This window comes from Streptopelia decaocto (assembly GCF_964273445.1).
Source record: "Streptopelia decaocto genome assembly, chromosome: 19".
NCBI classification, from domain to species: domain Eukaryota; kingdom Metazoa; phylum Chordata; class Aves; order Columbiformes; family Columbidae; genus Streptopelia; species Streptopelia decaocto.
This window is the reverse complement of record NC_138674.1, coordinates 2,918,092-2,932,843: the sequence shown is the minus strand read 5'-3', so window position 1 is coordinate 2,932,843 and position 14,752 is coordinate 2,918,092. Positions and strand designations below refer to the sequence as shown.

Here is a 14,752-nt window from a genome sequence, read left to right as displayed (position 1 = left end):
CATTAAATGCTATATTTCTCTCAAGTACCCACAACCCTCATATCCCCCAGGCACAAGGATTATTAGATGACTTGATCATTTAGCTTAGTCATTTTGCAAACTATTCAGCAACTTTTATGTCTTTTCCAGGGAATGCAAGAAAAATGACTTTACTGGCATTTGCCTTTTTGCTTGCTTTCCTCCCAGCTGAATCGGCAAACAGCAGATACCCCCCCAAGGCAGCAAGTAAGTGCAACCTGTCTGGGGCACAAAACTTGTGGGTGGCCTAGGACCAGAGGTGACATTAATAAGGGGGGAAACAGGGCTCAGGGAGTGTCTCTGCCCCATTGGTGGCCATCACTGCTATGGGACATTTAAGATCAGACGATGCCCAGGGTCCACGCTTGCCTCAGTGCACCCAACCTCCTCGGCAGTCCCACGGGTTCACATAGCACAACTGGAATTTAGAGCCAACTTGATTTTCTCTTGCAGTCTCGAGCCCCGTGTTCGGACCAGGGCAGGTCTATGGTCTGCTCAACGGCTCTGTTACTGTGAAATGCTTCTACCCTCCCACCCGCGTGAACAGACACGACAGAAAGTATTGGTGCAGGGAATCGGGCACGAGCTGCAGGACCGTTGCCTCCACCAGCGGCTACGCTGCTCCAGGCTACCGAGGCAGAATCTCCATCACCGACTACCCACAGGCAGAAAACTTCCAGATTGACATCTCGGGGCTCACAGCGGCAGACGCAGGCACCTACCAGTGCGGTATCGGTATCAATGGCAGAGGGCTCTCCCACAAAGTCAGTCTGGATGTTTCTGAAGGTAATTACACTCTTGGGGCTCCTTGAAATATTGTTTTCTCTGGCTCCTGAAATGTGTGACAGATGTGGGACACAGCTGGGTAGATCGTGCTCTGACCAGGAGTGGCACGCAACCATATAATATAGCAAAGTAGAGAGGAACCCTATAATAAAAATAAAACCCTTGAGGTGTCAGGGAGTTGCACAGAGTTACTGACGGAGCAGTTGATGAGCACTATGGTCTCTATGCATAGGTCCTCATGAAACTGAGGGAGCTGAGCTCTTCTACGTGAAGCTGCACAGCACTTTGACCATGTCCTGCAGCTTCGGGAAGGACAACGAGAGCATGAGGAAATACTTGTGCAAGATGGAGAAAGATGGCTGCCACGACATCGTCGATAGCCATGGGAATGTTGACGAGGATTACGTGGGGAGAGTTCTACTGACAAACGAGCAGTCCCCAGGCTCGTTCAGCGTCGTGATAACCCAGATGGACTGGGAAGACTCGGGCTTGTACCTGTGTGGGGCTGGCAAGTATGGGGAGAATGGAGAAACAAAGGAACTGGATGTGCATGTCTATGAGGGTGAGTGAACTATTCCCAGTGTTTTTTCCCTTCTTCGTCTCGTTTGAACCATCATTAGAAGTATCACTTCATTTAACAACTTCAATTTCCATTTGCAGAGAGCTATTATCCTATCCTCTCATCTAGATACTTCTTTCTATTCATTTAACTATCTGTAAGGTACTAAACCATCACTAATGAGCCTGTACCAAGAATTAACTTTCCCAGCAGTGGCTAAGCTGTCTTCCCTAGCCTGGCTAGCCCAAAATTCCAGAATGCAAAGTCAGCCGACCAGTTTGAGACAAGCAAACTCTCTCTTCCAGTCTTAATTCCTTAAATCTCAAAATGACAGAAGGGACCAGATGTGCCATTCCCCTATCAAAGGGACTTAGAAACATCAGTACGCAAAGACAACAACCACACAGAGAATTTGGGAAAAAGAAAGGCCTGACAGACCCTTTAGGGTCAATTCCCAGCAGTGCCAGGACAGTCCCCTACCACCTACACCCCTGAGCTTTGCCTAGCCTTGCTTTAGCCAAAACCCCTTTGTTTGATCTGATAATATTTATTCTCTTGGGGGAGTGCCACATGGGCAAAAGTTAGATGTTTATAGCTGCTCATGTCATTTTTATCTCTAGAGACGAATGTTCCTCAAGTAAAGCCCACAATAATTGGAGTAAAAGGAAGTTCGGTAACTTTTGAATGCCACTATGAGCCTCGCAAAAGGTCCTCGATGAAGTACTGGTGCAAGTGGAGACAGAATGGGTGCGCTCGGATCACCGACACCACTGGGTACGTGTCGGGCCCATATGAAGGAAGAGTCGCCATCATCGACAGCCCAGCTAACAATACGATGACCATCATCCTGAACCAGCTGAAGGACAGTGACAAAGGCTATTACTGGTGCATGACAGACGAGGAGAAGGAGCAGCAATCATCAGCTGAGCTGAAGGTCATAGATGGTACGAGCTCATGGGTTGTCAGTTCTCTGCCTGCTCAGTAGGTGCAAAACAACCCCCTAAGCACCACAAAGGAGCAGGGAAGAGATGTGAGGTCCAGCTCTGAACTTCTATGCATAAGTCAATGCATTGTGCCAATTCTCCCACACCCCAGTGCTTTAAAATGGAAAAAAAGTTTCAGTTTGATTGGAAAGTATTCACAGAAGTTTCTCACGCAAGTGTTTTTTAAGTGTTGCAAAAAAAACCTATACCGAGCTTTCACTCAGAGTTGCAGATACAGCACCTTTAACATTCATTTAGCAATGTGAGGAGCACTTTCCCTCAAAGATGCATCTCCCAGTTTGCCATCTCTAGCAGCACCACTCCCCACTGATGACCATTCCCACCATCAAAACCACTAACGTCAGCCTTGATGTTCTGTTTGCCCTCGCAGGAGAACCTGGACTGAAGGGAAAGAAGGAAGTGGAGGCGCAAGCAGGTTCCCGGCTGGATTTGACTTGCTCTTACCCATGCAAGTACTACTCCTACCAGAAATACTGGTGCAAGTGGGCTGATGGCAGCTGCACCCCCATGCCAGCTGCTGACCAGAGACGGCCAGGGCCGGACGTTACCTGTGACACTGACAACAAGACAGTTGTCCTGAGCTTTGACTCGGTGGCCAAGACAGACCAAGGGTGGTACTGGTGTGGAGTGGAGCGCGACGGCATCTTTGGGGAAACCATGGCAGTGCACCTGGAGGTGACCGAAGGTGAGTTCCAAGGAAAAGGCTCCTCAAGGCTGTGACTCAAGCGGAGGGAAAAATTCTCTCCATACCCACTAGGTTGCAGCACCTCAAAGCAGATGCACCCTCATCCAGGCAGCCTCCCAGGTGCCAAGATCACCCTGGGTTTGCACAGCATGTCATAGATGTTTTCAACCACTCACTGGTTTCTGCTTCTCCCCGATTCCCAGTCAAAAAAACACCAAAAAAACAACCCCACCAGTCTAAAAATCCCTTCCTTCCACACAATTTTTACTTTTTAACCCTATCCTTCCTAATAATTGCTTGGACAATTTGTAGCATCATTTAGATTAAGCAACATCTGACACCTCTTAGGTGAAGGACGGCACATAGTTCAGAGACACATCTTGCTCCAGGGAGCTTATTATCTTAATAAAGAAGAAAACAGTAGGGAGCAGGAAAGGAAGGGCTATCACCAACTCCCCTTGGGTAGCAAGGGGCTTAAGTCTCAACTTCAGTGCAGTATTTTGGAATTAAGATGTTTTTCTCAGTAAGGGGTATTGTTAGAAGCTGACCATAGAAAAAGTATAGCACCCACACACAACTATCTTAAGTGGATAACAGTAAAAATGAAAACAGAGAGAAATATCCTCACTTCACTGTCTTTGGTGGGCAAAGAGCTAGAAATAAAAGAAATCAAGTATGCAAAATTTGTTCTGGAAGTACTAGAGGCAGAACTCAGAAATGCAAGACTTCTCAAAAGCATATAGGCAGAGAGAGACAACTTCAGATTTTTTTTTGCAATAAATTATTTGGAATGAGGTCATTTCAGATCTCTAAATCCCATTTTAAAGAGCCTCAGACGCACAGCCAAAACCCACTGAGGTTCCATAGGCATCAAATACACCCAACTCGTTTTTGTGTCACCATCTCCGTGCTGCTGCTCATGCGATTAACTCCCTTTCTTCCTTGGGAAATGCAGGGAGCGGTGCCGGCCGCAGCGTGGACCTCCTGGATGTTGACAACCCCAGCCCTGCCGAGGTCCCCAGCCAACCCGAGGTCCCTCATCCTGCCAACATCCCTGCTGAGCTCCCCATCCCCGCCAAGGTCCCTCATCCTGCAAACGTCCCCATCCCTACCAAGGACCGTCATCCCATCGAGGTCCCCCCTGAGGTCCCTCGTCCTGCCAATGTCCCCATCCCTACCAAGGACCATCATCCTGCCGAGGTCCCCAGCCCTGCCGCAGGTGGTTTTATTCCCCAAGGAAGAGCCTACAGTGATGCTGAAGTGCGAGGTGCAGCTGACTCAGAAAGGTGAGTTCTCTGCAAGCCTCTGTCAATTATTGCTGAAGATTTTATTAGCCTGATACTCGCACCGTGTTTGCACACTGCCCATGAAGCTTAGCAGCAAAAGAACCAAAAAATCTTGTTCCCAAAGAACTTAGTTCAAAACAGCAGAGGAAAAGCAGCAAAAGGCGAGATTATTTGAAATTTATATCTAGCCCGAGTAAGAAAATACAGTCCCAGAGAGGAGAGAATGACTAGAGATTCCAGATACAGAAAAACTAATTGAAAATAATTCTGTCAAGATTAGAGAGCCTTCCTTCTCTCATTCATTACCAAACTGCTGATGCAGCTGTTTTGGTACAACCTCTGTCCTACACTTTTATTTATCCCCTGTGATATGCTGGGATCCAGTTCATTATTGGAATTGCATCATGCTTACTCAGATTTATCATCCTATACTGTTTTTAGACTGCCAGACATTCACATATGTTACTCAGTCTTGAATAATTTAAAAGAAATGCATTTCACAGCTTAGTGATCTATTTTTCCCTCCGTTGCAGCTCTGATCAACGCCAGGGCCACAGTACACTGCCTTTAGCCCTGGGCCTTGCTGGTGCCGTGATCCTGGTCCTCGTGGCAGCTTTTGCCATTTTTAAATACAGACAGTTGAAGAGATCTGGTGAGTTCCCGCCTTTTCTAGTATCTCAAGAGACATCGGCAATATGAAGACGATACCCTGTGCATGCTGCCATCTCTGCCGGGCTGAGCTGCTCCCCGGTCCCCCCACCACACCAAGGGGAGATGAGGGACCCAGTCTGTGACACTGTCCCCATCCATGTGGCTCCAACACCCAGCAAACAGGGTGCCTGGGCTGAGACAGAGCCCACCCATCTGCAGGCTTTGCATGTTGCATTGCATATTGTCTCCTTGCACCAAGACCGTTCAGAGGCTGATGCACTTGCACCGACTCTGAGCAAGGGTGCAAGGTATTTATGTCCTTCCCTCTCAACAGATCTGGTGTCCGTCGGGAGCTACAGGACAAACATCAGCATGTCGGACTTTGAAAGCGTGAAGGAGTACAGTGCGAGCAATAACGCCTGCGTGAAAGATACCCAGGAGACTCAGATTGGAGGGGATGGTACGTGCTGACGGAGGGACTTGTTCTCCATCCCCAGAACACGGGGTGCCAGGGATGGGTTTGCAGAAGGACCCTAAAAAAAGCGCAGAAATACCTCTGCCCAGGGACTGTCCCCCCACCCTAACACCTCCTTCTCTCTCCCTACAGAGTTCATCACCACCGCAGCTACCCCAGAAAGTGCTGCCGAGATAAAAAAGGCAAAAAGGGTAAGAGGAGGCAGGAGAAAGGCCACTCACATGGGAGACACCACCACGGTCCTCCCATCTTTCCCAAGAGAGCTATTCCCCCTCCCAGGGGCCTTATTTATACCCAGGTGTTCTCCATGTACCTGGATCTGGCTACGTGCAGCAGATCATCCTCCATGGGGGGGACCTTAACCCTTTCCTGACACCGCATTTTAGCAGAGGTAATAATGCAGTGTACCAAGTCAGCCCCAGGTATAGAATAGTCTGAGCTGGAAGGGACCTTTAGAGGGAAGATCATGACCAAGTGGAACCACTCAGCAGTAACCAAATGTGCCAGAGGCAAACCTTTCTTTTAAAAGTCCATAACCAAAGACAATATGTGAGTGTTGTAAGTGCCAAGAGCTGAGCTGGAACCATTTAAGGAAACTCTCAGGAAAGCAGTAAAACCTTTAGGACAAGCTTTAGGACAGGTGAGCTGGGTGCTGACACGTTGGGACAGACATGTCACAGAGTCCCAAAACTGCAAATATTTGGAGTCTTGCCCGGGGCTGAGCAAAGGCGTGATGCTCTCATGACCTGCCGTATTGTCCCACTTGTCAGGTCTGCCCCAGTCATCCTGAGAAGCTCATGGCCCTGTTAATGCTGTCCTTGCCCCCACCACTTGCTGCTGTCTGTCCCTGCCCACTGACCGTGTCCTTCTGTCCTTCCCCAGAGCTCCAAGGAGGATGCTGACCTCGCCTACTCCACCTACCTCCTCACCTCCAACACCATCTCACAGGGCGGCTCCGGGGGGGACAGCGCTGTCCCTGACACGTCCCCTCCGAAATGGGAGGGTCAGATCTGAAGGTGAGGGACCAAGACAAGGCAGCAACTGGGACTGGCTCTACCTTGAGGATCAGAGCAAGACATCAGCAAGCGGCACCATTTATTGCTACCATGATTTGCTATAGCTTGACCTTTTCTTTTTTTTTTTTTTTTTTTGCTTAAACTCAGCTTTGAGCAGTGATTTAGGAGGAATCGTTTGATGCCAAATAGGGCAGCTGGGCTGGAAACAGATCTGAGTGAGCAGGTTAGACTGGAAAACGTCAGGGGCTCCGGTGGCTTAGCTCAGTGACAGCACCAGCCCCACCAGTGCCCTTCCAACATGGGGGGCTCTCAAAGGCCAGAAGGGGCATTAAAAATATATATATATCTCATTTTTCTTTTAAAGGCAGCTGGAAAACCCTTTAGAACAATGACTCGCGCTTTTGATTCGTCTTAGCTTTCTCACCCAGAGGGCAGTACCTGCAGACCAGACATGGTCTGAAGTGTTTTCATGCAGAAGCAATAAAGAATTACCACTGGCTTTCAGCAGACCAGGGGGACTTGAAGTCAGTGGGAGGGTATGGGGAAAGTGCACCCAAAAAGGTGCAGTAAGGGTGCATTTGGTTGGGGGGCTTTCTCCTCCTCTTACTGCAGCATTACAGCATCACATCAGGTGTTGCAAATGGCACAGGACAGCAGAAGAAAACCACAATTAATGGAGATAAACAGGCAATATTACAAGTAATGTTTCTCGCATGCATTTTCATCAACAGCAGGAACTGATCACAGCATGAATGTTAATTAGCATGACAACCTATCAGCAGCCTATATAGCTGATTAAGCACCAGTGTTCACTGTATTCATTTGCATAGTACAGACTAAACTCCCCAGAGCAGCTGAACCAACCATTTCCCATTTCTGACTTGGAGGTGGAACCACTGAGCCAAATCCGTCCTCCTCTGCCACAGAGCGTGGTCTTGGAAACCCACCCTTTGCTTAATAAACCTGAGCCACACGTCACTCACACATTTTCCCTGGCCGACCTCACTTTTATCCAGGCAGAAATGAGAGTGACTGCAATTAAATGTTGTCTCTTGGTCTTATTTTTGAGCGTGGATGTCTAAACAGAGAAAAGTAATTTATTGATGTATGGATTTCCAAACAGCAGCACGAGACTGTTGTCTGTCAGTTAGAAATGGGTACAGAAAGCTGAATACCCCTCAGATAAAGCAAGATAGGAAGCAGCAAGGATGAAGAAGTTGTGATAAAGCAGATAAGCAGTTTTCCCAGAGTACTGGGAATGGGATGGGCTGATGCCTGTCTAGTGAAAAGTGGGGGTAAGGGGGTGTCCGACAGGGCCAGGGATTTTCAGGAGAAAAGGGGCAGAAACCACAAAGATAACTTCAAATTCCTGAGCCTGTGTTGGTCACATGCAGCTCTGATAGCAAGGCATAACATATAAAGAATGAGGAGCATCACCCAGGCTAGAGCCTGAGCTGATGGTCTTACAGTAACACCACAAGTCTATTTCTGTTTTGGTAGAATATTAGCTACATTTTGAAATTAAAACAGTACGGTAGCTCAGTGAAGTGTCAAGCAATGGCTGTTTGCGTTAGCCTGCAAACGCTGAGTTTTCATCAAGGATAAAAAAGCCACATTATTCCTGAATCATGGACATCCCCACAATAAGCACAGAGATGAGCTTGGCTCCCCGTGAACAGGAGGGCAGCAGCTCCAGCAGTATGAGTGTTTTCAGGGCTGCTCTCACATCCACATCACAATAGTCAGCACCTTACCGATGGCAGGACCAGGACCAAAAATGTCTGGTTATAGCTCATCTGCCTCATGTCCCGGGCTGCATCCCCTCGAAAGGGGCTGGGATATTGGAAAAGGTGCGGAGGGGCCAGGGCAGGTCTGTGCCCGCCCGGAGTTGCTGGAAGTGAATGAATTGTTCTGGTGCAATAAGAAAGGCGTGCGCTTGGGAAGCATCCCCAGTCATAAAGCTGCAGGAAAAGGTTTGACAAGTTCCGAGAGGAGAAAACCCCTTTGCAAATCCACTTCCTCCTCAGCCTGCCTGCTGGCACCTTGGTCTCTGCTCTGCTCCTCCTGGGAGCAATGAGGATGAGTTAAACCACTCCCAGGAGAGGTGTAGAGGGTGAGAAATGTGGCTGGGCTGAGCCCACGGCTCCTGCTCCTTCCTGCTGCTGGCATTTCCACCTGGCACCTCGTTTCCAAAGGGACACATCCCTAGGCTGCTGCAGCAGGTGGGAAAGTGTCAACTTGGCCATGAAAGCAGTAAGACATGCATGGATGGAGGCATGAAACCCTCCACACAGGGTACAAAATCAATTAAATCTGGTAATTAATAATTGTGACAGCGTAAGCCGACAATGCAGAGTAAAACTCACGCTGGTCACTCAACCTGTGATGCAAAGCCCACCATGATCAATGCACAGGTCCATGAGAATCTCACCAAGCAGCTCCATCTCCTTCACCAGGGTTTGGCAAACATGGTCCGTGACAAGTTGTGGTATCTCATTGCATCACTTCTTTGTTCCTAATGTGTTTTTTTATGTTTTTGACAGAAAACCATGGTACATGCAAGACATGTAACTCTTAAATGGTTGATTTCAAAGGTGATGGTGTTGAAAGATCAGCTTTCGTGAACCCTGACAGAGCGTGGAGGGATGAGTTCACCCGTTCATGCCCTGGCTCTGGGACAAATGAAAGTTATGCTGCAAAAAGCCATGAGAAAGCAAGTTAAGCAAATTAAAGCCCTGAGAAATCTTCCTTTGGCATAAGCAAATATTTCAGGAAAGATCATGAGCCATCAAGGAGATTTTTCCTTTAAAAGTGAGTCACCAAATCCCGCTCAGCATGATATGCTCTATAGGCAAATGCTGGTGTGCTCATCCAGCCAGGTCTCCAACTGGGTTGTTTTGGGAAGGGACAAGGAGTCTCCTCCTCTTCTGCACCCAAAGAAAGGCACAGTGCCCACCAGACTGACACAAGGCTCTGGTGATGTCCACGTGCTGCTGGAAGTCTTGTGATGGGGATGAAACCAAACCAGTAACTAGCTCCTTCTCCAGGACATGAGCACCTTATTCCATAATTGCAAAAATCCTGAAAAATCCTGTTAAAGAGCCTCTTTTGCAGCTAAAATCTCTGTGTCATGTCTATAGCATCATTAGAAATTGCCTGAGCTGGGAGCAACCAGACCTGCGTCCATCCCAGTTGCTGGATCTTGCTCATGGGCAGGAAAGGGAGAGCTGGAGAGTGTTGGGCTGTCCCAAGGTTGTCCCCTTGCTCAGCTCAGGTGTTACCTAGAGCAAAATGTACCAAGCCAGAGATCTACCCTCCAGTCTTAATCGAGGTTTATGTCCAACGAATGCAGCAGTAAGACTTTATCACTTGAAATATTAGAACTAGAGTGCTACCAGGGACATAAACATCCATCTGCTCTCCAAGCAGCATGTGCTAATAAGCAGCATAACACCTTCTAGCTGTTTGGAGAGAGAATCTGGGTGGTCTTGGTTCATTTACTAACACATTAGTCCTCTGCCACTGTCAGGTACTGCAGCAATATGCGTATTAACACCTTGCGGGAAAACACAGTAGAAAAGGGATTTAGAGCATGCAGAACCGGCAGGTACCAGCAAGGTACATGCAGCTAAAAGAGCCCAAAAGGGGTGAAAACAGAACGAAGTGATACATTATGCACAATAAAAATGGTCTTGTGGACAAGCTGGGGTGATTTAGTATCTTTCAGGTTTAAACTTTGGTCTCCCTGGTATGTGAGGAATGATGCATCATCTCTGCGATGCCGCCGCCACCAGGAGTGACAATATCTGCTGTGAAAGGGCACCACAGCCAATTCAGAAAGTTGCACCTACAAGAAACACAAAATTCCTCAGAATGTTGACAGTTTCAAGTGGGGTTTATTTACAGTAATTGCAACAGATTTCCACACGACTTACTACTGAGTGTCAGTAAATTACACAATATGTACAAGAACCTTTTTCTATTCAGCAACCATGTATCTTGCATAGAAAATTTTCTTTTACAGATAGGCAGAAAATATCATCTCAAAAAGAAACAGATTTCTAAGGCCTGACATACCTGGCAGGACCTGTTCTTGGAAGCATTTCCCACCCTGTGCCCCTCGATTCAGCCAGAGCAATCAGCAGCAGCGCTCACCTAAGACTGAGCCTAAATTTATGAGGGCTGCTCTGCAGCGTTAACTACATCAGAGTAGTTCCAGCAGGCACTCAGCACCCATGAATATGCATTCCCTATAGAAAAAGTGTATAAATTAAACAGTACTTTTATTAAATGATCATAGCTTATGTCTGCTAGCAATAGAAAACCTTTTAGATACCCCCTTGGAGATCATCCTTTGGTGGAAGTCAGCTAAGCGAGGGTTACACCAGTTTGATCAAACTCGGTATTTCCATCTTAATGCAAGATTGATGCATTCACCCATGTACCTGGTTAGCAAAACAATCAGTGATGGATCAAACACAAATGAGAAATTGCACTGATACAGCACATTATTTTCCCATTCACCACTGCTGTTTGCAATGTCCCAGCAGTTCGTTAGCGGGTCATTAACAGCTTCTGCTCTCTAAGGAGATTTCTCCATCCAGTCCAGTAGGATGTCCAGCTCACCCAGGGATTTAATTGCTGCAGATGTGACATCCAGCTGAAATGATATAAAGAACAAGTTGTGAGCAAAGGTGGAGAGTACTACCCACTGTAAAGAGAATCTGAATAGCTGTGTTAATTACTAAACTTAGTTATCAACTTACCGCTTCATAGTTAGCAAGTATTTGCTTAAATTTCTCAGTGGATTCCTGTCCACACATGCACTTATTTTGCTCATGCTAAAAAATGAGATAGAGTTCATTAGTTAATTTATTAAAATAAGAGATAGATTTCTAATTACGCTGGAAATTACTGTATAGACTGAGACCTTGTTAAACTCTGGAAAAGGCTGCAGGTCCTTAAATCAGACTTCAGTTAAGAACAGAGTTGACTTCAATGGACAGAGGGACAGGATAAATGTAATTCTTGAAAACTAAGGTGGGAGCTGGCAGGTATAAAAATCTCTTAGCAGAGATATGCATTCTTGTTAAAAACATTTTATAAATATAGATTTTGTAATTTTAGGTTTATTTATACACCAAATACTATATTTATATACCAAATCCTAACAGAGGAAACTGAACTCTAGCAATTCCCAAGACTTACACACTGCGTGAGCGTCCTCTTCACGCTCAGGAAGGAATTGGCTATGCTGCTGATTTTCCGGTTGACATATGAATCCTCGGTCTTGCAGTGTCTGAAGACTTTGTCCACGTAGAAGTTGGAGAGGTGGTGGGCAATGCAGCATCTGTCTGAAGACTTAAGGAATAAATTAATTTTTTAAAAGATCTTCTAAAGTGCCATAAACCTGTAGTCACCAACCTTTCTGCCCTTCTCTAGAATAAACCATCTCTACCAGCAAGCACCGTAGCTGAACACAAACGGATGTTTTGACTCATATAAAGCTTTTCCAGTGATGCTTAATGTAAACTGGTAATATAAGTAAGAAGTTATTTTAGACTGATTTTCCAGATCCACCCTCAGCAAGTCCTAGTCAGCAAAATAAATTGCTGATTTTGTAGCTGGTATTACAGGCTGAGACCTGAAGCAGTGGCCAATGTCTAGAGCCTTAGAGTGTAGGAGAGCTGCAAAATATTTGTAATATATTTCACATTCACCTGCTTTTGTATTCTTCAATAACTTTGCATCCAAATCCTGGTTCACCTCACTCTGCCTCCACCAACCAAGGCGGTGGGGAGTCAGAGCTAAAGCTCCTGCAACCGGAGCATCACATACAACAACAACAATCTCTGCCAGCCATTTCTAGAAAGCCAGTCAGGGTGAAAACCCGGTGCAGGAACCGGGACACCCACTTCTTTTCACATACGTGATCCACATCACTTTATCCTCCCTGATCTGCTCAGCGTCTGTGTTTCGCAGGAACTTAGCAGCAGTCACGGTGTTGAACAACATCCCCAAACGCCCTGAGCTGGTGCACCCCATGAGGGGTGTTAGGATGCTGGCTGGTCAGAATTATTCAGAATAAAAGCGGAGCCAGGGTGAGGACACCTACCTTCACCTTGTGCAGAGAGTGTGGGTACGACAAGATGCTGAGGGTCCTGATGGGGTCCCTGGCTTGCTGCGGGGGACAAGATGGAGATGGTGACGCACACACCGGCTCAGGAGGGGCCACTAAAGAGCATCCTCAGCTCCACAAGAGCCCGGAGCAAATACTTACGATATTGGCTTTAATTGCGGTGAAACCAGATCGAATCTCAGCCACGCTCATTGAAACTCTGCAGGGTCCGAAGTGGAAGATTCTGTTCCCAGCTGTCGGCATCAAATTCACCCAGCACATGGTGGAGAAGAGGCAGAGGAACAAGGGGGATCCCTTCATGCTGCTGTGGGATGCAAACACAGCTCAACGCCTGCAAGAACTGGTCATGGAAGACAATATTACCTCGCTATGTTTCCTAAATAACACAGTTGAGATGCTTATGAAAATATATGTATTATATATAGTACATGTACATGTGTATTAAAAAAATCACACTGACTAGTATCTCTTACCCATTTCTTTCTCACTCCCTACGTGCAAGACTATAAATCAAATAAACCCAAATATTTAACAGAAGATTCCCAAAGAAGGAAAAAAAAACCCAAATAAAATACCAAGAAGAGATTGTGTGTAAATAGATAACGTTCTTCTGAAAAATAAATGCAGATAAATTAGATTTTTAAAAGCCTACAACTCAGAAGCAGCAGGAGGGAACTGGGAGTGAAAGCAGCAGATCCCAACATCTGATCCCAAAAGGAAATGCTTTCCCTCAGAAAGAGCGACCTTCAACTGCAAGTTCTGATAGCACTGAAAACTATGGTTATGAATGAAATAAAAGGCCCTTTCAGAGAGAAGTTATAGGAGTAGAAGGAAACAGGCACAAGCACATAGAGCAAAAGGATAAAGATCAGTATTTTACCTTGTTCTTTGATGTGGGTTCCCCTATCTCACTGATGTCTGACCTGAAGAGCTCCCAAGAACACATTTTTATCCAGGTATTGGGAGGAAATAAATCGGATTAACTTTTGGGATTTTTCTTTTTCTTTCCCCAGCTTGTATTTCCCCTTGCAATTCACTGATTTAATGAGCTAGTGAAAGGGACCAAATCTCTCACCCACACGTGCTTCCCTCACCCACGGAGGCGGGAAATCTTGGCATTGCTGCATCATTTCTTTGTTCGGGAAGAAGGACATGACCAAAAAAAAGGGACCGTTGTGGAGATTACATCCCCAAAATGCCAAGCTGGAGGGGTCACCCCATCCTGGAGTTGTTCTGCCAAGTCCCTCTTGTAGAGGGTCCATTCCCAGCTCATCACAGAGATGTTGAGACGCAAGAAGTTGAGCAGTATCACCCCCCCTGGGATGCCCATGGTCCAAATATACCAAGATGAGAGAGATTCTGGCCATAGATCAAGGTGCATTGGTAAAAGTAGCGTGACTCAGAAAGCCGGCAAGACCTTTCTCCATCACTGTCCTGGCATGTGGAGCCTTCACCCACCAGCGTCAGGAGACCCACTTCTCAGGCTTTGTTCTCAGGTGGATGGACACTTCTCTCCTTTAGCACATCCCTGGTGTTTGGAGACCAGAAATGCACAGGTCCGAGCAGGCAGGGCTTGGGGTGACACAGCTCCCACCGCAGTGCCAGAAGTCACTTGGTTTGTCAGGAACGCGGGTGACTTAGGTGATCATCATGCACGATCCAAACATATCGCCCTGCAGAAAGGCAGATAATTCACTGAAACATTTACAAACCCACCAGCTCAGCGGCAGCAGGGAAGTTTGACCCACGAGCAAAGACTTTGACTGGAAGGTCTAGAATTACCCTGCCACAAGCATTAGCTGCTGAGCAAAACTGACACAGCCAGGCATGTTTTCATAGCAACGTTTCAGATCAGCTGTCCCCAGGGAACCAGGGTTTGCCAGCTGGGATGTGCTGGCACATGAATATGGCTGTACTGGTCCAAAACCCAGCCTGGTTCACTATGGTGTTGGCTCCGAGGCTGATTTGGTTGTTCTGTGACCCCTCAGGAGATAGTTAAGTCCAGTCTACAAACAAAAACAAGCAGTTAAGAAAGACTTCTCAGACTACCTGTACTCAGTAGGGAAAGTCAGAGGGACTAGAGGCCATGGAGGTGGAAAGACACCCCTCTAATCCCACCGCCAACATCTGGAT

General features: G+C 46.8%; 2 protein-coding genes across 2 annotated transcripts; one reads left to right on the top strand and one right to left on the bottom strand.

The window, feature by feature from the left end:
* Nucleotides 1-143: 143 nt before the first annotated feature.
* LOC309447999 (polymeric immunoglobulin receptor-like) lies at nt 144-6,478 on the top strand (the record flags this gene model as incomplete). Its single annotated transcript, XM_082069169.1, has 11 exons — nt 144-225; nt 472-804; nt 1,037-1,366; nt 1,984-2,307; nt 2,738-3,052; nt 4,008-4,084; nt 4,253-4,338; nt 4,872-4,990; nt 5,324-5,449; nt 5,597-5,655; nt 6,347-6,478. The coding sequence occupies 11 exons, from the start codon at nt 144-146 to the stop codon at nt 6,476-6,478; spliced, it is 1,983 nt and encodes a 660-aa protein (XP_081925295.1).
* A 4,525-nt stretch (nt 6,479-11,003) lies between these two features.
* On the bottom strand, nt 11,004-12,880 carry LOC309447972 (interleukin-20-like; the record flags this gene model as incomplete). Its single annotated transcript, XM_082069117.1, has 5 exons — nt 11,004-11,140; nt 11,247-11,321; nt 11,689-11,841; nt 12,596-12,661; nt 12,761-12,880. 5 exons carry the CDS (start codon nt 12,878-12,880, stop codon nt 11,063-11,065), a joined length of 492 nt encoding a protein of 163 aa, XP_081925243.1. The 3' UTR covers nt 11,004-11,062.
* Between the last annotated feature and the right edge of the window lie 1,872 nt (nt 12,881-14,752).